We start from the raw sequence: 24,637 nt of genomic DNA on the forward strand, positions 1-24,637 counted from the left end.
AAAGATGATCACAAAAGTATGATAAAAGGTAATTAAAAAAAAAAAAATAGATGACTGTTAGCCTGCGATTGGCTGGCAACCAGTTCAGGGTGTACCCCGCCTAATGCCCGATGATAGCTGGGATAGGCTCCAGCACTCCCGCGACCCCTGTGAGAATTAGCGGCTCAGAAAATGGATGGATGGATGGATGACTGTTAGCACCTTGCACTCTTATCTAATCAGAGCAAGATAGTCAGTAAGCTGGGTTACATCTCGCACTGTAGACTATTTTAAATGGAAAATTGCTAACATGCTTATATATACCTTGATAGCAACCTGAGTACAGAAGGGGCTAAAACACTTCCAAGGATTTGACATATTCCCCAGTAGTTGGAGACTTTTTCAACTGAAGAATCTCTAAGAATCTCTTCTTCAGGATTTTACATCATACCCTGAAGTTGGAGACCATTTCAAATGACAATGTGGTATCCCAACATGGAGCAAAACAGCAACAAGAATACAAAAAGCGCGAAGACAGATCCTTAAGGATGTTACATCTTGCTAGTCAAGGGCTATTTAATAGCATCTACATGGGTATCCTTCATTTCAGACTATACAGATAAACAACAGGTTTAAAAAACAAACAAACATGAAACTATGTGGTATTTACCATACTAGGAATGTGTGGCGCTCCAACCGCCAGCTACTTCCATGTGCGGATGGAAAGTCCTTGGTCGAGAGGAAACCAGGTCTTCCTCTGGGTGTTGTTTTAGACCTTGTAGCACTCTCTCTCGCGCGCTCTCTCTCTCTCTCTCTCTCTACAACGGTTCCTGTTCCTGCCTCTTTTCTTTCTGGTCTACCCCAAAACTCCCCCTTGTACATTTTCAAAAAGCCTCTCACCACTCGTACCCATGTTTGGCTTGGGCTCTGATCTCCTGTGTCCAAAGATAAAGAGACACTACTTGTATCCCACGGAGATAAGACTACAGTCAATACAAGACACTCAGCAGGTGATTGCCCGGAAATAACGCACGCACACACTCAGATTTTCCCATACTCAAAAACTCAATTGCAAGTGTCTTTATTCTGGTAAAATTTTACTTTTTCGTAAGGGTTTGAGGCATGAAACCACTCACAAATTGGGATTTTTGCTGGGAAAATTCAGACACGTTTCACTAAACGACACGATATGTGGTGTGCATGTCAATCACGAGTAGCCTCACGAAAAGTCTCAAGAAGCCACGCTCGAAACTCGCATAATTGATGCGTACCTCAAAATGTTGATAATTGCCTATATTAATAGTTTAAACTAAACATACTACAAACCAAGATGTTGGAAAAAAATGCACTGTGTGCACTTTCATGAACCCAGGCTTAGCTCCTCCCCAACATGCAAAGATATTACTCTATTATTCAAGATGTATCACTTCAGCAATACTTCCTTGACAAAAACAATACAACTTCCTATTATCCAGGGCTTTGGTGCCATCTTACGACATAACAGAAAGACCACAAAAATATGCCAATTAGTGTGGGTTTTTTTTAGCAAATAGCTGAGGAGAGTTTCCACAGAATAAAACACAAACAGGTGAATTTGCTGGATTACTATTACACTTGCATGCCCATTAATGTTAAACAAAACATTACAAATACCTTTATTGTACAGTTAATAAAGGTATTTTGCTCCCATTATTACAGGTCCAAACTCCACACACAGCAAAGATTGGCAGACCATTGGCTTCGGTGTGAACTCCCTCTCTCACCACCTTCTATCAAGTAAATAAACGCAAACTATTTGCTGACGGGGTGACAGGGCTTTAATCTGTCTGGACCTGCCTTTCAATATTGCTTTCATCCAGAATAACATGCAACACTCTTATAGTGCAAACCGGCGACTGGTGGAACACAAAGAGGAACACACCCATCCATTCACTCCGATCGGGTGAAGCTCACATTTCACACGGTTTTGTTTATGTGAAAAGGTCTACTCGGGTGAAACAGGACTGTCTCCAGAGAATAGAGGATAAATAGCAGTTGATTTTATATGACGGGAAGAGACAAAATGATCAAAAATCAAGCTGTTTAAAAATATAACGTTGTCAATCTCCCTGAAATTATCCATTAAAAAGTACCAAAGACAACAAACTGTACCATCAATCTTGTTTTTGCATTTGCTTCACATATTCCTTCATTCATCTTCCGTTCAGTTTATCCTCACTCGGGTCGTGGGCGTGCTGGAGCCTATCCCAGCTATCTCCGGGTGAGAGGCGGGGTCCACCCTGAACTGATTACCAGCCAATCGCAGATTATCCAGGGAATTAGTTTTTTAGCCAAAGTTCATTTTCTCTCTCCACTTACTCTCTCAATGCTAAAATGCCAACACATTCGAAGACAACAACCGGAGTACAGAAAGGTATTTTTATAAGGATTTTTTTCAATGGGAACTCTCTAAAATGCGAGCATCCTAACTGTTGTTATGGTAACATATAGCAAGAAAACTATTACTCCCTGAAACTTGGTCTAATCACAGCTAATTAACAAATCACCAAATACCATAAATGTTACCATCAAGCTTATTTGTACATTTCCTACACATATCTGCAGAATCGTTCACACAACTGGAAACTAGTTCAACTTCTTGTTTGAACAGTGGCCATGCTAACATTTAGCAAGATACAAACCGGAGTACAGAAAGTGCGAATAATAAATCATGATAATAATAGCTTAGATTTATATAGCATCTTTAAAGGGACCCAAGGATGCTCAACAATAACTCATGGAGGTAATTAAAGTGCTGAGTATGTTTGGCACTCCATGTCAGCGGAGGAATAGCTAGCAATGGCCAACGGCTGGTAGCGAGCCGACTTGACCGCAAACAGCAGCGTGATGGAAGATTCCAGTAGGGCTCCGACAGGCAGGCGAGGCTCATTGTGGGGTTGACAACGGAGAAAGCAGGGTGGTAAACTTGATGATGCAAAGAAAGGTTCAGTTCATGATTGGCAAGTGGTGGAAGTTAACAGCGGATCAACGGGCTAGCTTCGCAACGTAAAGTACAGTAAAGTTGTTTCCAATATACTGTATATATTTAGAAAAATGAGTAGCTAAGTATCATTGCGTTAAAATGGCTAATAGGAGATTAGTAATTGCATTTCATATACAGCAGCTATACAGTAGCCATAGATGCTGGAGGTGCTAAATCCCCATAAACTGAGCTCCGGGCTATTGATAAACTTAGCAAGAGTCTCCACAATGTGAATATTTGTCCAGGTAAAACGAACAGATGATGCACGTGTTGTCCGTAGTGACAAGATGCATGGTATGCCTTTATGTTCTGTCAAGCAAAGCTAACTTACGACTCGACTCCTCAGGCCTGAATATACTGTATATTCTCCCATCATATACTACGGCGAATTCCAGGTGTTCCCCAAAGTCTATGCGAAAGAATCATTTCAAACAACTCTATGCCATTTTTTTCTATTGAGAGGGAAATAAAGCGGGCTCGGTCAAGACATCCATGTCATCCTTTGTCTCTGCGCTGCCTTTTGAAGTCAGCGAATACAGTACCTTTGGCCCAAGGTGGAGTCCAGATGTCAGAGCGGAATGCAAAGACTTTGAAAATCAAAGACACAGAGCCACGAAAACACACTTGAATGCCAATGATGATATATACGTGAGGGTTATTAACAGCACACTTTAGTGTCGTCAAACTTTATGGGTGCAGTTTTACAGTTGCTTTGGGCGACCTTAGCTGGAGCTCTTAATATTGGTGGCAGTCAATGTGAAAACCCTTTAACTGTGCTTCCCCATCGCCCCACTTTATGTAGATATTATACATCTGGAGATGGTCAAGGACATGTTTTATAAACTCAAGGTGAAGTGATATGAGTCACTCGTAAAGTGGGAACAAAAACCAAACAAAGCACAGTTTGTTAATTAGTTAGCAGGATTATGCAAAATCCCCTTTAATACAGTCTAAATTGCTGGAATGAGTCAACAAATTTCCACCTTTGAAGGCAAGGTCATGTATGACAGTAGTTCAAATTTCGAGATTTTGTGCAACGTTAGAGGCGTATTTTACGTGAAAATTTTCGTTGTACTGTTCTGAGTTTTGGGCAGCACAGTAGCCTAGTTGTTAGCGTATCGGTCTACAGTTGAGAGGTTCTGGGTTCGAATCAGCTCCTCCTATGTGGACTTCTAAATTGTCCAGAGGTGTGACTGTGAGCATGAATGGTCATCTGTCTATATGTGCCCCGCAATTGGCTAGCGACCAGCCTAGGGTGTACCCCACCTCGCGCACAAAGTAGACCGGGATAGGCTCCAGTTACTGAGGACAAGTCCTATAGAAAATAGATGTGAGATGGATGCTCACAGCTTTACAACTAATAATCATCTTGCTGACACCGTTTTTTTCCACCTCCCTTTGTATTGAAAGCAATTGTCGCTACGCATTAATGTGCATAGTCGCAAGAGCTGTGCGAATGCGCACTCAAGACCAAGTTCTGTCTGAAGAAGGGCGAATAAATGCCGGATGCACGGTTACGCCTCTGAAGCAGCAATTTGCCTGGAAGGCAGTGCAGAAGGGGATGAAGAAACACTTCCGGCCATTTTGTGAGGTGGAGTTTGTCTCATGGCTTTTACTCGACCTCTGTTCTATGGGGCCAATGGCCCGACCACGGCGGAGCGACTAGGCGAACGGCTACATGTTGTCAACCAGCCAAGGACAGAATGGCGAGCAGAAAAAGAGCAGAGTAAGAAAGATATTTTCACTCGTGGAGGCAACACTTCCAGACAAGATGCCAGATTACACTGGACAATTCATGTTGCGGATAAGCATATGTGTCCATGGAGCTAACACTTCGGCGTTACCATGAACAAAATGCTGAATGGCTCGCTTACCGTCACATTTTCTGAATAAGGCAGCTCAAAAAAGATTTACTTGGTTACATATTTTCACACCTGAAGGGTGGCCATCCACCTACCTATTTGTATACAAGCAATCAAAATGTCTATTTTACAAGGTTCCAAAGGTCACTTTGTGCATCACATTGAACAGCAATACATCTGTAAACTTTGAGTGTTTGTGACCACTCCATCCCCCTCCATTCTCTTTTGCGTGGACTCTAAGACCCTGTTAATGCACATCATCGTCAAGGTCACAGAGACACTGCAGCATGCGTCCACTCCCTGGAGATGAGCTACAACTCCCGCAGGAAACAATCATTTATTGCCCTCCTTATTGGCGTCATACAATTGATTGTCATCGCAGTTCCGAGCGAAGCGTCTGTTTCCAATCATCTCTGCTCCGCCGCCAAAATCAGTAGCCGAAGCCGTTTTAATGACTTGGAGCACTGGAAACAATCAGCACAAAAGTTGACGACGTGTGCGCCTTGACCCTTTGGGTTAACGGGGGGTGGGGGTAAGGTGGGGTTAGAGGGGCACAGCACCCCGACTGCTGAGGGCAAGCGGCGCGTGCAGTGGCGCCGATGCCAGCGTCTAATCCCCCGCGTCTCTGGGGTTAAGCCCCTCCTGACAGAAGGCCCGATGATTGGCCTGCATCTGATTGCCGCTGATAACGAGTCAAACCAGACGACGTTTTTTTTTTTTTTTTTCCCCACGACACAACGCTAGTGTCTTAATCAGAGAAGCTAATCGGGACTGAGCTCCTTCCAGTGTGCGCTTTTTTTTCCACGGCACAACACGGCCTTGTTAGCCCGAGCTTAGTCGGGATTAGCTTCTCTTGTGTCTCGCCTATCAGGCAGATTGTCAACACGTAGATCTGGTGAAGTTGAGGTTTTTGTCATAAAAGGCCAACCTTTTGCATTCCTTCTGACCATATGTCAGTAACTATTTGCAGGGGGTCGGGACCCAGCCTTGACACACATGGCGAAAAACTGCTCGGAATTGACATCCCCAATTAAAAATGTTCAGAATCGCCTAAAAAAAATAATAATAATGAGTAAAAAAAAAATCTCACAACACACCTAAATTGAATAGAGATCCGGCAAAATCGACAGAGAATTGACTTGAGAGGTTTCACTGTAGACACAAAAACTGGTCCTACCTAAGTGGTGTTTGTCCCAAATGGATCAATATTTGATCACACGAGACAACAAAAGGAAATAAGACCGTCGGGTATAACTGAACTAAACAGTAGGTGTTTAGCGGTACAGAGGCGTACCATGTTCCCAAATAGAACACGTTAAGGGACAAGTAAGGGACAGGAAGTGTACCTGCCTCGCTATATCCAGTAAATACAGTGCAGCTCAGCCTCTGGCTACCAGACGTCATTGCACGACATGGTTGTGGTAGTCTGTTAAACTTGTTAACTCACTTGAAACGGCATCATTTGGCAGACTTCCAGCAGCATTTAAACAGCCTCTTCCCAGGCTTTCCAGATTGAGACAGTGTAATAACAAACGCCTTGTTGAGATAGCATAATAACTGACGCAAAACTCAACGCATCTCTGCTTACGTTGCGTGAACCAACCACTGGCTATTTTAACCAATTTTCCATAATATGTACCCTGTCATTAAATGTGTTCCTGCTTCAACAAATGAGAAGCAGTTTTATGTTGTGCATTTTGTTCTCTTACTGTACACCAAATGCAAAGCAAATCATGACCTTAAAACCTACAGAGTCAAGATTTTGAGCATGAGGTTACTCCTCTACTAAACAGACATTCAGGGAACTATTTTCCACATTCCCAATATTCCCAGCTTTCACGCAATTCCATATTTTACACACACACACACACACACACACACACACAAAACGCAATTCAAGTAAATGACAGATTCAACAAAGAGGTTGCTAATTTTTCACATTCCAAATTCAAACGGTTTAGTTCATTTATTCTTGGGAGCTATATTTCACATTATTGAAATTCCCCAAATCACCCATATTTTTCATTAGTCCACATTTTCCATGACAGTTCCACCGATTCAAACTATTCCCTGTTCAGCACATTCAGGACATATGCGGAGCTTTTATAAGATTCCCCAAGTTTCCTAATTTTTTAAATGATATTCCCAAATTAAGAGATCCTCGGTTTTACATATTTACATCTTCCTTCCACATTTCTTGACCGCCTCAAATTATTCTAACTTCACACTGTTCAGATCTTTCAGGAAACAAACAAAACTATCACATTTCTAAAATTCCCACACTTTCAAGACGGTAACTGAGCACCGTTTGTAAACTCCAAACCACGTGCATCGGGACCGTCCTAAACCGAAGACCCAGGACTGTCGTGTTGCCTCCATGTCCTGCCCAGAAGGGTGCACCTGAACACACCACAAGGACAGCTCACACAGTCCTCACCTGCTGCACAGGTAAACAACTGCTTCCAGTGGATGATCACATCCTGGGGGTTCGAGAACCGTCCGTAGCAGCTCTAAAATGGCCGCTCCACTGTGTCGAACAAAACTATTCACCTCGGAATTCACGGCTCATCACACACAGGCACATACACACAGGCAGAAGGAAGGAATTGTGTGTGTGTGTGTGTGTGTGTTTGTGAGCGGTCAGGCGATTCGGTTGCTATTAGCTCGTGGTGGTCTTGCCAGTGGGATGTTATCTCATCTCCACTGATCCGTGTCTTTCATGGCCTGGAAATTACAACATTGGCTCTTGTGAGGAAGACAAACACATAAGCGGTCACTTAAATAAAACACTCTAGAGGTGAGAATTCAGGAAGTTCATCATCTTGGCCATTTCTCAATCTCTCTGACTTTTGTAACTCAAACCTCCTGAGACTGTTTTGTTTTTCTCGCCCGCGAGGCACGCACCGTCGCCAGCAGGGTTGCTCTTCCTGTATGATCGACACGCTTACATTGTCAGCGTGGGAAAACCAACAACAACATCCAGTCATGCTTGCTGCATCACACACTATGATGCCACTTAATGCTGTCCAATTCATTTTAAAACTGTAGTTTTCAGTTTTTTTATATTAGCAGAATATTAGTATCATACTAATGTGAAAAAATGCTAATATTAGAAAATGAAAAAACAATAATAATAATAAATAGCAAAATAGAAAATGAAAAACCAAACAACTGATGTTTTGAAATAATAATAGTGTATAATAATAATATAATAAATGAATATAATTTCATGATTTTATGATAAATCATGCAGTGAGGTCACTTAACACTGCCCACTCCATTTTGAAATACAGTATATTACAGCAGCAGAATATTAGCAAAACTGATAATAAAGTGGAAAAACACTAAAAAATTTAAATAAAAATACAAACGATAAGAATATTATATAGTAATAATTATATCATAATCATAATCATCACAATAATAAGAATGATAAATGGATAAATAATTCAATAAATCCCACAACTGGCATTTTGACATGAAGTAATACGATCTATCTAAAAAAAAAAATCTAAAAAATACCAATTATAAAAAAATACTACTACGACTACTAACAATAATAGCAAACGTACAGACAATAACAAGAGTAATATTTGTTTTTAAAAAAACACTAATTAAGGCTTTAACTTAAACATGCATTTCTGCCACTAGGAAGTGCCTCAGTACATTATAACTGACTGAACAATTATTATACGTAAAACACAAAAACATCTCCACCCCACTTAATACAGGGGTATAACATTTGATTTTTGCAATGGCTAATATAATAATTTTTTTACGTTATTATTATGTTTCCAATGCATATATTTTTTAATCAAACAAGTAGTACCGTTGCACAAACTGTAGTAAATTAAAAACTGCAGAGCGTTAGGTTTCAATGAAAAAAGCAAAACTATTGCACTACTGCAATGGTAAAATTGCCTTTAAAACAACTTGAACGCACAAGTTCATTTTAATGCAATTCCAATGCAAAAAAGCAAAGGATTTGCATAAAACGGTGCAATAATCACTATGTGACACATGCACAACGATCACGAAACACAAAAGCGCAAATTTCCTCATTAAAAAAAACCCCCCACAAAAAACAACTTTTTCTTTTCTTTTTGCAATGGAGGCAACGCGCACCTGCCCACAGCGTGCAATTGACAAACGAGTCTGTGCACGTCGTAAAAGTACAAGGAGGGGTGCCACGGAGAAAAGAATTGCGAGCCTACCTTAGTGGTCCACAATCAGCTGCAGGAGGAGTGTGAAAAAGTTGTTTTTGTCATGTAAAATACTGCAATAATCCATGTGAATGCTCAGCCGTTCGACCATCGCTTGTTTCCCTCTTAGTCTCTCTCCTGCAGGCTCCTACAAGTCAAACAGCGAGCCCCCTCCAGTGGTGACATCACGCGGCGTCGCCATGGCAACCGTGACTCCACCCCAGCCAGCACAGCCAGCACAGCCAGCACAGCCAGGCTGCATCTAGACTGATCCTACCTGTCTGACAAGATCTCAACAATAAAAGTCCATTCCGCTGCACTCGGCAACATATTTTGTAGCAGTAAAAAGTCATAATGTTATGACCATAAAGTCGTCAACTTGATTCTCATTTTGCCTTTTATTCTGGATAAAAATGCCTCAATTCTCTCTCTCTCTCTCTCTCTCTCTCTCTTTCTCTCTCTCTCTCTCTCTCAAAAAAAAGGACCTTTCTTCTGTCGGGAAAAAAAAAGGAAATTTATTCCTGTAATAAAAGCTTTTGTCCCCCCCCCCCCCAAAAAAAAAATACTGTAACCAGGATGTCAGAGTTATGTGATGACGGGTTACAATCGTATCAGAGCATTTAATTGGCCCAAAGCTAAGATGGGGAGGAGTAATATTTTAGGACTGTGTACCACTGGTGGTAGGCTAGCTCCCTCTAGCGGTACGTGAATGAATCACTTAATTAAATGTTCAAACTATGCATAATGTTACAGTGGTTCAAAGTTTTTGGAATCCAGTGCAGTACATTTGTTAAGTACTGTTCAGTTGTATTTAACCTTAACATACAATACATTTGCAAGCTATATTTTCAAACGGTTTGTTTTCAAATGAGCTGACAGAACAGAAAGTAACAGAAATTGTTTTATGCAACATAACATTGCGAGCAGGACGGTGGATGAGTGGTTAGCACGTCATCCCGTTCCCCACCACCAAGGGCGATGTGGCCTAGAGCGTCCCCTATGGCCTGATGCCAAAGTCACCATTACCTCGATTGTTATAGCTATACATAGTTGCTTTGCCGCTCCCTTTTGTCTGCTGTGAGCCGGTGCAAACAAAAAGACAATGTGACCAGGTGAAGCCCATCCCACTCTCACCCCTGTCAAGTCACTCAAAGGGAGATTGGAATCTGTCAGAGCAGCCAATTGGAAAATGAATACAGTGCTTTAACTTGGTTTACTGCATCGCAGTAGTGGGAAGTAACAAAGTACAAACAGTACAGAGACAAACAACTTTTCAGACCATCACTGAGTGGAAACGACGACAACACTGCCTGGTTCAGAGAATCTGGAGAAATCACCTACAAAGCCGAAAACCAACATTGAATGCCCGTGACCTTCGATCCTGACCTGCATCAAAAACCGACCTCAATGTGTAAAGGATATCACCACGTGGTCTCAGGAACACTTCAGAAAACCAATGTCAGTAAATACAGTTCGGCGCTACATCCATAAGTGCAACTTGAAACTCTACTATGCAAAGCAAAAGCCATTTATCAACAACACCCAGAAACGCCGCCAGCTTCTCTGGGCCCGAGCTCATCTAAGATGGACTGATGCAAAGTTTAAAAGTGTTCTGTGATCAGACGAGTCCACATTTCAAATTGTTTTTGGAAATTGTGGACGTCGTGTCCTCTGGGCCAGAGAAGAAAAGAACCTTCCGGACTGTTATGGACGCAAAGTTTAAAAGCCAGCATCTGTGATGGTATGGGGCTGTGTTAGTGCCAATGGCATGGGTAACTTACACATCTGTGAAGGCATCATTAATGCTGAAAGGTACATACAGGTTTTGGAGAAACATGCTGCCATCCAAGCGACGTCTTTTTCATGGACGCCCCTGCTTATTTCAGCAAGACAATGCCAAACCACATTCTGCAGGTGTTACAACAGCGTGGCTTCGTAGTAAAAGAGTGCGGGTACTAGACTGGCCTACCTGCAGTCCAGACCTGTCTCCCATTGAAAATGTGTGGCGCATTATGAAGCGTAAAATGTGACAAAGGAGCATTCTCAATGTATCGCAGATTTTGTGAGGCAGAGAATAGAGACAAAATACTTCAAATTTCATTACAACACAGCACTGAAAAAAAAAAAAATCACTATCGCAATTTTGGTAAAATGCTTCCACGAAATCAGGCATTTCAGGCTGCAACAATCACCAAAGAAAAGCCTGTCAAATCTGAAATCGGTACTGAAATAAGGAGACATCCAGGCGGCCAGCTTACCTGTTCCCGCAGCCTCTCTTGGTGGCCCATGATGGCTGAGGCGTGATGGGGGTACTTGTGCTTGAGGTGCTCCAGGAAGGCCTCCCTCTTCTTGTCCATGTCGGGCGGCTGCATGGCCAGGATCTCTCGGCTACTGCGAGCCCCCCCTAGCGTGTGTCTCCGCGGGATGGCGCGGCCGCTGCCTTTGGCGTCTGCCCTGGAAGCGGGTGCCCCATTTGGCGACGCCTGCCTCCGTGTGGTGTGCTCGGCGTCCTCGGGGGAGGTGACCCTCAAGTTGCTCTTGGTCTGCACTGAATAGGGGGGGGGGGCACGAAAAGACACATGGTCAAGACACATGTGAGGTGCTGATGTTTGCTCATTAACAAAGATTGTATGGAAGTATGTTGGTCCTTGCACATGTCACAAGGAGGGTATGTTATTGTGAGTTTTGAGCGTAATCAGTGACCCACGAGTTTATAATGAAAGACAAAGAGGGACAAAAGGATATGGGGCGAGCCCTGCCGCAAACACAAAAAAACGTGTTATTGATGGCCCCCCCAAATGATTGACAGGTTAAGAAAAAAAATTTAAAACTAAGGAATTTGAACCTCTAAATCAAAATCGTCTGGGTGCTGAGAAGAATATGAACATTATTCGTAAATATACATTGCATACACAAGTACATTTTACAATGCGGTGGTTAGCTTCCTTTATCACTTGTATGACTGTCAAGAATGTTTGAAATGTTCCTAAAAACAATATTTCCCACAGCAAAAGTTGTTTGGAAATTAAGAACAACTGTCAGCCAGTGTTACCAGGGGAACTGATTGTATTTTTCTTTTTGTGGGAGGGGTTCTATTTATGAGAATTGTCACCACAGGGGGCCGTCTTGAGTTTTCCGCTTTTGTACCACCGAGTTGTCTCGCAGTCGCCCAAGCGTTTGTGCGCATGAACAGCGTCTCCGGTTGACAGCACAAGAAACACATCATCATGGCCCATTTCTCTAAAAATACCAGATGCGGACTGATCCTTGTAAACACGGCACACAAAATGTTAGGCGATGGGAAAGGGAAAATAAACTGGAGATGACAGGATAGCTAATGTGGCGCTCGGTAAAGGTTCATTTCTTCTGTGGTTGGAGGAGCATAGTTCAAGTCGTCTATTCTTAACGGGTAAATATGGCTTCTTCACCATACCACGTATTCCACACTTAGGCAGCTTCTTAACTAGGGACGCGGAAACAAATTGGTGGAAACCTTATGCAAATTTGATGAGCCGTCTTCCCTCTGTTTCGAGTTCTCACTGCAGAAGGGCTTTTGAGGAAAACCAGCTTTGATCGGTAAACACACGCAAAAAACGGCAAAGGTGCATAACGATGCGGCGTCTGCCACCGGCACCGTGGTCCCAAACGCCACCCCCCCCCATCTGACACCCTCCTCTAATTCAGGGCCGCAGCATGTCTCATGTACTTCCAGACCTATTTTTAACTCCCAAACAGTTCTCCCTCACCGCTCACTAAATTACACTCAGCAGACAAAACAAACTCAGAATGAACTGCGCTCAACGTCGGGGTGGCATGTGAGGATAAAAAACTCATTACCTTCCGCACGGGGACAATCTTCATCTGCCATTTCTTCCTCCATTGCACCTTTAGCATTCGCAAAAAACAAAACCCACAAAGTCTATGGCGAAAGGGGACGTATCTCCGGCTGACCTGCTGGCTGCCTGCTTGCTCGCTCGCTTTGAGATTCCAGGGGCAGCTCACGTGGAAGAAAAAAAGAGAGGGGGGCTCGAGATAGGCCCTGCCCCGCCGCCCCAGGATAGACTGCTGGGGGATTTAGAAAGTCAACTGCATTCCAGGACAAAGTGCGACCAGCCTCTTTTCACCCTCGGGCTGAGAGATCTACTGCAAGCATGGAGTGAGTGTCAACACAAGCGGAGTCAGCACTGGAGTGGAGAATACCAGCAACAACAACAACGAAAAAAACAACTAACAGGTGTCATGTTGTTTTTCTGGACTTTGGGTCCAGGAAAACAAACTCTTTGTTCAAGCATGATCGCTAGCCGAACCCTGGTGTGCAAGACGCTGTTCCATTTGTAAGCAAAGTCTGATAGGAACTCAGCTGAAATGCATGGACCAAAGACAAGGGTCAGTGTTAAAAAGCGAAGGCAAATTACTAAAGTGTAACAGTTAAGCTCGGTATAATATAAGCATCTAAAGTCTGATGCACACCAAACAAGCGAGACTGCTTGAAATACGTGGCTCTCGACGGAGTAGCTAAGTTTAGCCTGGGTTGTTATGGAGAGTCTGTCAGTTATGTTCATGTTCACTGGCACTTTTGGTGCATTTTAAGCACTTTACTTTTAAGGTTGATGTAAAATGAGTTTCAAATATTATTAAACTGTTTGGGTATCATAGTTTGTGGTATACTTACAGTTGAAACTATTAATATGGGCAATTACAAACACTTTCAGGGGGTTTGTTAATTACTTGTTTTTTTACTACTGTATATACGCAGGGATAAGCGGTAAAAAATGGATGGATGTATATATGCATTTGTCGCCACCCACCAGTGTAAATGCAAGCTTGACCTGAACTGAACCCCCAGGACCAAGCGTGTGAGCCAAAACACACCATGTATCATTTCCTGCTTTGGTCTGGACCCAAAAAAGACACTTCAGGGCCACATCCAAACACATCTACGCATTTGGCAGCCAATGAAGTTGGAATGAAGTCTAATCAAATCAACACAAAAGCCCAAACAGCACTTGTTCCCAATTAGGAAAACCCAGATGCTGTTTTTGCCATGTCGGGTCTGAGATGTGTGTTCCAATATTAGGAGCACATCTTTCTCCTTAAGGCGACCGCCCATGCTCATGAACTCACTGGCCTGTAGCAGGCGCGATCGATACGAAGTCGCGAGGAAAAGACGCGACATTGGCGCACCTTCATGGTGGTCCGGGGAGGGGAGCGCAATCAATGGGGGAGTTTGTGGGCCATGTAATTGGGAGCGGTGGGCCGAGCACACGGGCGACTCAGCAGCTGACGGCTGATGTCAAAACGCGAGAGGGCGCGTCTGCTCCGGCACCACTTTCACTCTCATCGGGGGATCTTTTCTAAAGTGTTTTTGTTGGCCATGTGTCGGCCTTTTACAATCCCCTTAAATGTAGGAAGGAGCCTCTGGAGAACAGGCTCCAACCTGTTGCTTTCGGGAGCCAGGAGCAGATGGTGCATAGCTAGCATACTAACAATGCTATCCACTTTACTCCAACAAAAAAACAGTGAAGAACTTGACTTGTGTTAATACAAAACACGAGTAAATATGAACACAAATGTGCTCCAAATTGGTAACACGGTGCTATTACGCACAAATATATTGGACCGGCTAAATCCAGTCCACTAGAACATTGGGCATGTGGCAATTTTGGAATACTTTTGCTGACTTTACCGATGTTCAGTCACTGTTTTAGACACATCCCCCCTCAGGGATCCTCAAACCTTTTGGGTCCAGAGATCCTTATAAGGGAAGAAGTTATTTTTCCAAGGACCCCTTCATAATCCTAATGCCAATTAAACATAAGACATGTACCACTAAATGCCATAGGAATTTGAAGGAGCCTATTTTCGAGAAAAAGTCATGATGACACAATAACAAATTCATAGTTTTCTAAAGAAAAAAAGATCTAATGATAATGCAGTGGACCCCTGTATATTCTATTATTCATTAGTCCTATTTTGTTCTCTAACAAAAATAGGACTGTATGCCTGAATAATAAGCCTTTTGTTGTATTTTATTTTTTTTTTTCATGCGGAGATGTTGGAATTATGTGATGTGTCATAATTGTATCAGTGATATAAAATGTCCCATAGCTAAGATAGTATGTTTATTTTTCTCTATGCAAGTAGGCACTGTTTAAAATTATGCTACATAATTTAATATTTTGACCCCAGTTGGAGAACCATTTATCTAAAGATGCAAACATATCCAACCACAACCAGAAATTACAGCTTGGAGTCCAAAACCTTCCTCCCCTCAGCATTCCACATGGAAGGAGGAAAAAAAAAAGAAAAAAAAAAATTAAAATAAATAAAAAGAACTCTCCTCCCCTTTCTTACAGCATCACAAAGGATGTGCAGCTGAATTATGCAGTTTGCCTATGAACATCCAGCTTGGCAAGCCTCCACCTGCGCTCTTGCCAAACTCTGCCACGCAACGAAGCCTGTGGAGAGACAAAGTGCTGACGCGTACAAAAAAAAAGAAAAAAAGAGAGCTACTCGATGGTTTAGTATCTGGATTCATTGAGAGAAAGAGGAAAACAATAATAATAAATAAATAAATAAAAAACAGCACTATATTATAATGGAGATTTATTTTTACACAACTGAATCACTGCTCTGTATTAAATATATCATGTTTCCCTAAATAGTGGCTTGGTGAGTGTCTTTAATCCACCATTGCCTTTTCCCCTAATTAATCACTGCCAGGCCTCCATGGTAACATCGCTATTTGAATTCAACAGCCGTCAGTGGCAGTGAATGAGATTTATTAATTATAGTTTGTTCTTTAATCAAATTGAACCCTACTTTTGTTTTGTTTTTTTTAAGCAAGGAATTCTTTCTTTGAACTCCACTGTAATTGGCAGCTTCGACAGGTAGTTTGAAAGGGGCTACACAGAGACCTTTTTGCTTCTGTTACTATCTCAGAAGCCAAAAAAAGTGCCAGTTCAATGTAAATCCCCACCATTCTGCCTTTCACACAGAACAGCAACGTCTGATACTAGCCTCCAGACAAAGCAGCTCAAATGTGACTTCTCACCGATGGGACTGATAAATTGTTTCCGCACAGGTAACCGACACCAGAGTTGTCGCGAAGCCCCGTGCAATGTGCCCTGGCCACATTCATTTCTTACACTAACACGCAGGGAAATATCACATTTCCCATCTGGGTCTCTGTTTCTCTTTTTGCAAGTTGGGTGTATATTAAAACATGTCAGAAATACTGAGAGAGAACATATGTTTCATACAAGACAGGAAGTTCACGTCCAGTGCAGCCTGAGGCCAAGTAACACTGTCCACTTAAACTGTGTCACCTTCACTCTTTAAATCCTCCCCTTAATTAAAACCCACTTCCTGTTTTGTTTACACAGCAGACTGAAAGTCGAGAAGGTGCATGTATGTGTTTGTGTCAATAGAGTAGTTTTAGCTTTAGCAATAAAACAAAATACAACTTTATTTTGTCGCAAAAAATATGCCGATATGCAAAACCTGGTGCCAAGATTTACAGAGATACAGCTGGAATGAGTGATTTTATTTTATTATAGTTCAGACTATTTTGCTTCAAACAATTGTCCAATGTTTAATGTGTCAATTCGGAGAAGAGATTCCTCTCTCTCTCTCTCTCTCTCTCTTGCTATCACGAGCAAACATCTTTATATATTGTCCGGCTCCAGTCTTCAGCACACAACCTCGCAGCAACTGATCAGTCCACATGCTGTGCAGCGATCGGGGAGTCCTTCTCGCAGCCTTTTGTTGTTCATTAACCGAGCGCTGCCACACGAGTCGCTGTGCTTGTTAATGTGCAGTTCATTAACTCGTGGCGAGAGTCTGTGTAGATGGGCCTATAGACGGGGGCTCAGATGCCTTGCCGGTCTCCTGTGACAACGGCAGTCTGTGGGCCAACGCAGCGAGGCTGGTGGTGTATAGAAGGTGTGGGGTGGTGGGGTCAAATGCACAAACAGCTGCAGCCGGGTGGAGGAAATCCGCCCCGCAATCGGAGACGAGAACTTCACCAGCCTGTCTGCTCTAAGAACATTTCCTAAGGAAGCTATAAGCCCCTCAGGATGGAGGGCTGAAGCTCACTAAGGAGTAGCTCGGCTTGATTTCTGGATTAAATATATATATATATATATATATATATATATATATATATATATATATATATATATATATATATAAGTCATCATGGCAACTTCCAATACAAGTGGAAAAATATGGCGACCACTTAATATTCTTTTTTTTTTTTTTTTTCTTTGGTCCTGTTCGGCTGTTAGGGCAATCAGAATGGAAAATCTGCATCCCTTTCATGCCGGAACAGTTTTACTGTGTCACAGTGGAGTTTTAAAGCTTCCGCTGTGGCATTATAATTGAGGTTTATTGAGAATCAGACTTGATCAGTCGAACAGAACAAATTACATTACATTATCTACAACAATGAAACATTAAATAGGAGTGTTGCGGGGGGCTGTAGTGCTACACCCTGTGAGGGAAGGACAGGACAAGATAGAACAGGACAAGGGCAGGAGAAGAAGCATGCAGGACAAGGGTCGTGAACCCGACTGTACAACTGAAGTGTGATGGCATTAATTATGTGAATTATAAAAGTCTAAAGGACGAGAGTATAAGCGAGGGGATACACACGCGGTTTGCATATTCATGAGTTATTTGTCGCAGTAAGTGCGTAACCCCACACCCAGTGAAACAAGTCCTCGGGGTGTGTGCCTGCGGATACATGCAAGTGAATTGATACCGTTTTACATGCACAAAGACTGACAGAAGTGTCCTGTAATTGCTGTGGCCGCACCGCGCCGGCTGAGGACCGCATTTTATCAATCGAGGGGCGGTTAATATACTTAATATTCAGACGCTTAAAGAGCAGCACCTCTAAGGTCAAATAAAGTCTGTTGTGTGAAGTGTGTCGACTTCCTATTTTTGCCAATTTCAGGGTTAAACTGTCATCATCATAAGACATTTATTAACTGCGCAGGTGATATTTAAAGTCTCATTTTAAAATTCTTAAATGTCACACGCGTGTAAAAAGAATAAGACACCCACTTTAATGGCAAAAGACAAATGTGAAAACATTAATTATTTGCCTTTATTAGATTGAAATTTAAAAACTATGATTAATAATAACTAATTAAATGACCTATACTAAACAATATTGCTGTATTAAATAATGAGTCATTACTTTTCACTATCTTAAAACAAATGAAACACTAATGACAAAATACACTGAAAAATTACTCTCGTGGGATTATTCATTTTAATTAGATAAATGATTGACAAATTCTTTAATTATATATTGTATTACATTGAAAAACTAGTATTTTATTGAAATGTATAACTAAGTCACTAAATCGCTTTTTTTTAATATAACAAAAATGTTCACGAGGTTTATCTTTGATCAATATGTAAATTATCAAATTATTTGAACAAAGACTTATCAAAATTATGTTTTTTAAATTATTTATTGTATTCACTTAAATTTTGTATGATGTGCGACTTTTGAGTCATAAAACTCCAGCTTTTATTACAGCACAGCCCAAAATATTGTCTAAAGTCGTGATTTGTACAGTGCGGTATAAGTACCAGTACCACTAGTGGAAAGTAGGCTCCCTCTCGTAGTACGTGACAGAATCACTGCCAAAGTACAGTTCAATTGTATTTAACTTTTAAGTATTATTTAACTTTTACAGAATGTGCAAAACATTTCAATCGAATCCCAATTTAAATTTTTTAATGTTTAAATTGCATAATGTTACAGGGGCTTATAGTAATATCAAATATACATTTTAGGAATACACACACTTGATGTAAAAAGTTCGAGAACTACTGGTTTGAAGAGTCCGAGCTTCTTCAACAAACTACACAAAATCCGGCATTAAATGTGACCAGACTAAAGCCGCCGCAGACAGCGGTTAGCTACTCTACTAGTCTGGCAATCATTAAACAGAGAATGGTGTTTCAATGTGAGGTAGTAAAGAAAGTTAACTTCTCAGTGGCAAGAGCATTAAAACGAAACCTTCAACCGGCCCATTGCTTCGATTAAAATCACTACATGCTACAGCGGGCATAAAAAAATAAAAATAAAAAAACAAAAACAAAGTCGACACACCCCCTGTTCAAATGACAGGTTTTTGTGATTAAAACATTTCTAAAAAAAAATTACAAATAAAATAAAAAAATAAAAAAAAAACTGAAAATTTTTCAAGCGGGTGAGTAAAAATAATGTGGTTGCACAAGTGTGCACACCCTCTTATAACTGTAACAAAAAACTAAATGTGGCTGTGTTCAGCCTTGTTTTTAGAAGCCAAATTATGCATGAAAAGGACCACATGAGGTCAAATATTCTGATTATGATCATGAATCTGAGTACAAAGTGTCATATTAGACAAGGCTCCACAGCTCCACAACTGAGAGCAGGAACAAGACATTACCAGGCTCTTTGGTATGGTCTGATTGGTTATTGATGACATCATCCCCAGGGACAGCCCCTCCCCTCCCCAAACACGTCGATGTCATCAGTGCCAAAGCATCCCAGTGATGTAATGCAGGGAGGGCCTGGACCAACGTTCGAGTGGCGTTCCTTTTCTTCCATACTTCCCCTTCTTTCTCATCGTCCCTCTCTCGTGCCGTTTTTCCACTCTCCCAAATGCGTCATGATGAAAAGCCCATCCGCTTGTTTATTAGCGCTCAAAGCCAAGCGCGAAAGAGATTTGCAGCTAAGCCCTGTGAGCTATTTAAAAGATGAGGGATACTGACTAGGTGAGAGTATTTACATTTCCCAAATCCCAGACTGTGTCCTGCAGCTGTAATAAAAATATGGATTAGAGATTATGCCAATTGTGCCGCTAAAAAGATCCGGCTGCTAGCAAGGCTCGGGGTGCACGAGTCTTGTGTGTAGTAAATGTAGTCCAAATTTGGTAGCAATTGGGAAAATATATCAATGACACCTGAAATGGCCAAACTGACCCTAAAATGTGCACTTTAAATCAAAATGGCAGACTTCCTGTGTCTTTTCAGGCAAGGGTTTTGGAACGTTTTTGTGAGTCTTTTCATGACAGACATGACTACCAAATGTCATGTTCCTAAGGGAAACTAGCTTCAGGTGCTGAATTTTCGTTGAAGGACCCCTGGAAATAGCCAAGAGTAGCTTGGTCGCTTCAAACCAAAATGGGCATGGCTTCTTGACACTTTTTTCTGGGTCTCCTCATAATAAACATGTCTACCAAATTTCATCTTCACAAGTGAAAAGCTGCACGTGAAATGGGGTGTGACAGCTCTGTAGTAATTTTTGAAGGTGGTTGCATGGCTTACAAAAATTTGGGAAAAGCATCAAAAGTTGGACATATAAGTGTTATGTCACTTCTGATTACATTTATTCCGACATTTTTTTTTTTTTTTTTTTTTTTTTTTAGACACGGCCTCCACATCTGTTTTTTAATCACAATTTGAAAGTGTGTGTGCGTCCCGGGCAAACATCCACAGCTCAAGAGGATTAGCAACGGGACTCTTCGCTGATCAAAGCAGCAGAGAATCCAGCTTACTGGGACACACAAGCTCCAAGGGAGGACATGATGCAAACTTATGAGCCAACACAACTGCACTACAGAAATATGGCACAGAAAAAAAATATATATATATATATATATCTCAATTAAAATCCTCAATTAAATCTTTGCACGCACCCACTTGCCCCGCTTGCAAAGCTGCTCTGAGGAAACCATTTGATTGGCTGACTAGTGTCACGTGGGAGGAGTTACAAGGTACGCGATTGGTCGCCTCACCGCTTGCCCACCTCGCACACATAACTTTGCCCCACTGGCAAAGTTGCAACGAAAAAAACATTTGAGTGGCTTCGTCTTGTTTTTTTTTATTTCAGTTTTACAGAATGCAGGGAAACTGGAACGCGAAGCTAGCGATAAATTGCTCTAACGAGGTATGGTTTTAAGCTCGAAGAAGGTCTCTCCTCTTCCAATTAAAACGATTGTTTATTGGAATCTTGATGTCTTTTGCTGGGTTTATTGTGTACACTCTTTGACACATTGTTTCCTCCTCATTCATGAATACCAAACAGACAAAAAAAATCGCCGTAGTCTTGTATTAATAATAACGACGATACTATTATTCTAACAACTGGTGGATTTATTGTATGTACAAATCTTTGAATGGGTTTGTTCGCGGTCACCGGAAATGATCACTATCCCGGCTTTATGGTCCCCCTCAGCACTTTAGTATCTTTCAGATTTACAAGCCACAACATTTACTGTTTGGTTTGCTTTAAAACATGCTGCTCATTAAGCCTTGCCAGCTGCAACAAGTAACAACCCCCAAAAAACAGACACACACATAAAAAAAGCAGCAGGCTATAAAAATGCGTTGAATCCCTATACAGATATAACAGTTGAGCAAAATAATTTCTGCGTATTTCTTGTCAGTCAAATCTGTTTATGATATGATGTTTCAGGTATACTGCCATTCATTGTTGTGAAACTTTGTACTTATCCACTGGTGTGACTCTGCAATTACAGACGGTTACTACACCATCATTTAGTTTGGACGAGAACAATGGAAACTCAAACTTTGGTTTTGGCGAAACGACATGGTGTTTATTCTACCGGGAGGACGCGACGAAGCTACCACGATTGGTCGGCCCTAATTGGGAGCCTGCTGATAGCGAGTAAGCTGCCATGCATTATGGATACGCTGGAGTGCGATAGTGGCTATAATTAAGCCTCTCTCCAATTCTGCAGACAGAGTCCTCCATCAAGCTGTCAGAGCTGAAGGACTCAACAGGATGTATTTGAGTCTAATAATAAGAAACTGCTCCTTCAACAATTCAGAGCAGAACTCACCTTTGGTTTTGGAGGAATTCAATAAGCCATGTGGACGGCCATATTGCTTCATCCACAGCTTGCATTCATCTGGGTACATTTTTGAAACATCCATCCATCCATCCATTTTCTGAGCCGCTTCTCCTCACTCGGGTCGCGGGCATGCTGGAGCCTATCCCAGCTATCATAGGGCAGGAGGCGGGGTACACCCTGAACTGGTTGCCAGCCAATCGCAGGGCACATAGAAACAAACAACCACACACACTCACATTCACACCTACGGGCAATTTAGAGTATTCAATTAACCTACCATGCATGATTTTGGGATGTGGGAGGAAATCGGAGTGCCCGGAGAAAACCCACGCAGGCACGGGGAGAACATGCAAACTCCACACAGGTGGGGTCGGGAATTGAACCCCGGACCTCAGAACTGTGAGGCAGATGCTCTAACCAGTCGTCCACCATGCCGCCATTTTTTAAACAGAACAAAAAAAACAAATGTATCAACCTTTCCTTTCTGTGTGCCTCTTGGGAGAAATGGCCCTGTTAGCTTAGCTTGCGTGTTTCAACGTGACAAGGTTTGCCAAAAATGACAGTCTGTCTAAATCTGGTTGGAACCCAGAAAGAATTTTGAAAATCAGATTATAGGTTCTGGAGAAAAACAAAATATATATATATATATATATATATATTTTTTTTTTTTTTTGAAAAAAATTGCCTTTTTGGGCAACATTTTAATAAAAACATTGTGATAGCGCCTATAGAAACTAAAAAAAAACGCCTTCAAATTAGAGTAAAACAGTGTAAATTAATTATTTGTCACCATATTTCCTCAATCGTTTCATTTTGTCTACCACTCAGTGAACCCCTTCTCCAATTGGCTGACAAGACATTAATAATAGACTATTAGCCTTTTGATTAACAACCTAACCACAGCATAGCATTATTTTATGGCTAATACAAGTCCATTCCTCACCTTGGAGCAGACAAGGGTGTGCCTATTGATTTTTGATCGATTACGCAGATGGCCTCATAGCCTGCATTTATCTGGGTTAGTTTTAGTTTTTGAAAATGGAACAAAAAACACTTTTGCAGTTTAGCGTTTAACCACAATTTCATTTTAAAGGAGGAAAAAAATATATATTAAAAAAGGAAAATCTATCATCGACTTCAATGCAGCTTCAGGTTGAACCTGGCCGATTTTTGCAGTTTATTTGCCAGTTTTTCTCGTACGCCATTTTCCACCAGCCACAAGATGGATTAAGCATCTTTTTGTTTTCCCGGTAGCTCTGGTCTGGTCTTGAAATGAAGCGCAAAAGGAAAACCTGAAAGGAAGGAAACCTCGAAAACAAAGGCAATAAAGTACACAAAGGTCCCCTGGTGTGTTTGCGAGGCCTGTTCCTCCCATTCTGAAAAAGAATGGAAACGTTGCATATGTCACAGAATGTTCTGTAATGTAGTGGGATCTTGGGGGAATGGAAAAGCCAAGCCACAGTCTTCTCTTCCTTATAAGAAACCTAATGAAAGACTCGGAAACACCACAACCCCTCCGCAATACTGATTAATATCTGTAAAGAGGCTCTTTACTACAGTTTCCCAAAACGCCTTGTGAAGGAAATTATACAAGAACCTTGTCTGACCTATTATATAATTTCAAGCCTGCAAAAAGCATACTTAAATATTTACACAATGGGGAAACGTTTAGCTTTTATTAAGACTGGTAACAGTAGACTTTTGAGGTGCAGCAGGAATGGCAAAGACGTACTCAGGGGTGCAGTCTAGACTTGGAGAGCTGCAAAGCAACTTGTCGGCCACAAAACCATTCCTGTCTCCTGTGGAAACATTGACATCGAAAGTTGTAGCAAACAGAATACGCCTGTCAAGAAAAAGAAGCTTGTCACAAATGGATTGTTATTTTTATGTATCAGACAGCGTTAGTTACGCTAAGCAACTTTGTATTACACCTTTGTCATTTGTTTCATTGTCTTCACGTCTGGAACTATTCCCAACAATTTGCGGTCCACTAATGTCCAGCTACTAATCAATACCTGCTAAAGATGCGTCTTTGTGTCTTTCTATAGCTATTCTGTCTCGATCTACATGGTAAATGTATTGAGGGTGGGACAAAATATCATAACGTATTGTTCTGCATTGTTATATCATCTGGTAGAATATTGATGCACCGCTGATCTGGCCGAGCGGCTTTAAAAGAGTCAGTTAACAAAACGTTAAGCATTGTGGTTGTTTGAAATACACAAAGAGTAAATTCTCAGCAATAAACCCCTTAAAGCCTCTATTTTTTTGAAGAATTGTTCACTATTTGCCAAAGTGCTGCTTATAGTGTAGTCAGTTGAGATCACTGTCACTATACAGCGCTAATATCTCAAGTCTGCGTTCGCAAGTCAAAACAAAAAAAAAACATCCAAGCGACAGCTCGCATCGAAAAATATTTTATCACCCTACTGTGAATTTCTTTTGACTCAACGCGCCACATCACAGCACATTGCTTCGTAGTAAATAGTAAATAGTAAACTGGTACTGGTGTCGTAGAATTGGAGTATTTATTTTCAAGTACAGTATTGGCACCAATAGTGTATCGATTGTTATTCCAACCTCCAACTTTTCCATTTTTACATCGAGTTGCACACTTTTAATTTTTAGCCTTGCTTTTTATTTTCAGCCAGGAATTTACGGCGACGGGAGCGTTTACGTAGCGCCCAC

General features: G+C 41.5%; 1 protein-coding gene across 15 annotated transcripts in view; it reads right to left on the reverse strand.

Moving 5' to 3' along the window:
- si:ch211-285f17.1 (sickle tail protein homolog) overlaps nucleotides 1-24,637 on the reverse strand; it is a 94,611-nt gene that overhangs the window by 32,674 nt on the left and 37,300 nt on the right. For 11 of the 15 annotated variants that reach the window (XR_009767414.1, XM_061666993.1, XM_061666990.1 and 8 more), the window contains exon 2: nucleotides 11,324-11,613. Coding sequence is in view for 12 of the 15 variants with exons in the window: in XM_061666993.1 (XP_061522977.1) it covers nucleotides 11,324-11,613 (290 nt within the window). In the remaining 3 variants the exon portion in view is untranslated. Of the gene's footprint in view, nucleotides 1-649; nucleotides 883-7,300; nucleotides 7,436-9,077; nucleotides 9,257-11,323; nucleotides 11,614-12,902; nucleotides 13,176-24,637 lie in introns of those variants that run through there. The other 4 variants (XM_061666995.1, XM_061666998.1, XM_061666999.1 and 1 more) reach the window with 4 other exon arrangements.

This window comes from Phycodurus eques, chromosome 21 (genome assembly GCF_024500275.1).
Source record: "Phycodurus eques isolate BA_2022a chromosome 21, UOR_Pequ_1.1, whole genome shotgun sequence".
Taxonomy (NCBI): Eukaryota; Metazoa; Chordata; class Actinopteri; order Syngnathiformes; family Syngnathidae; genus Phycodurus; species Phycodurus eques.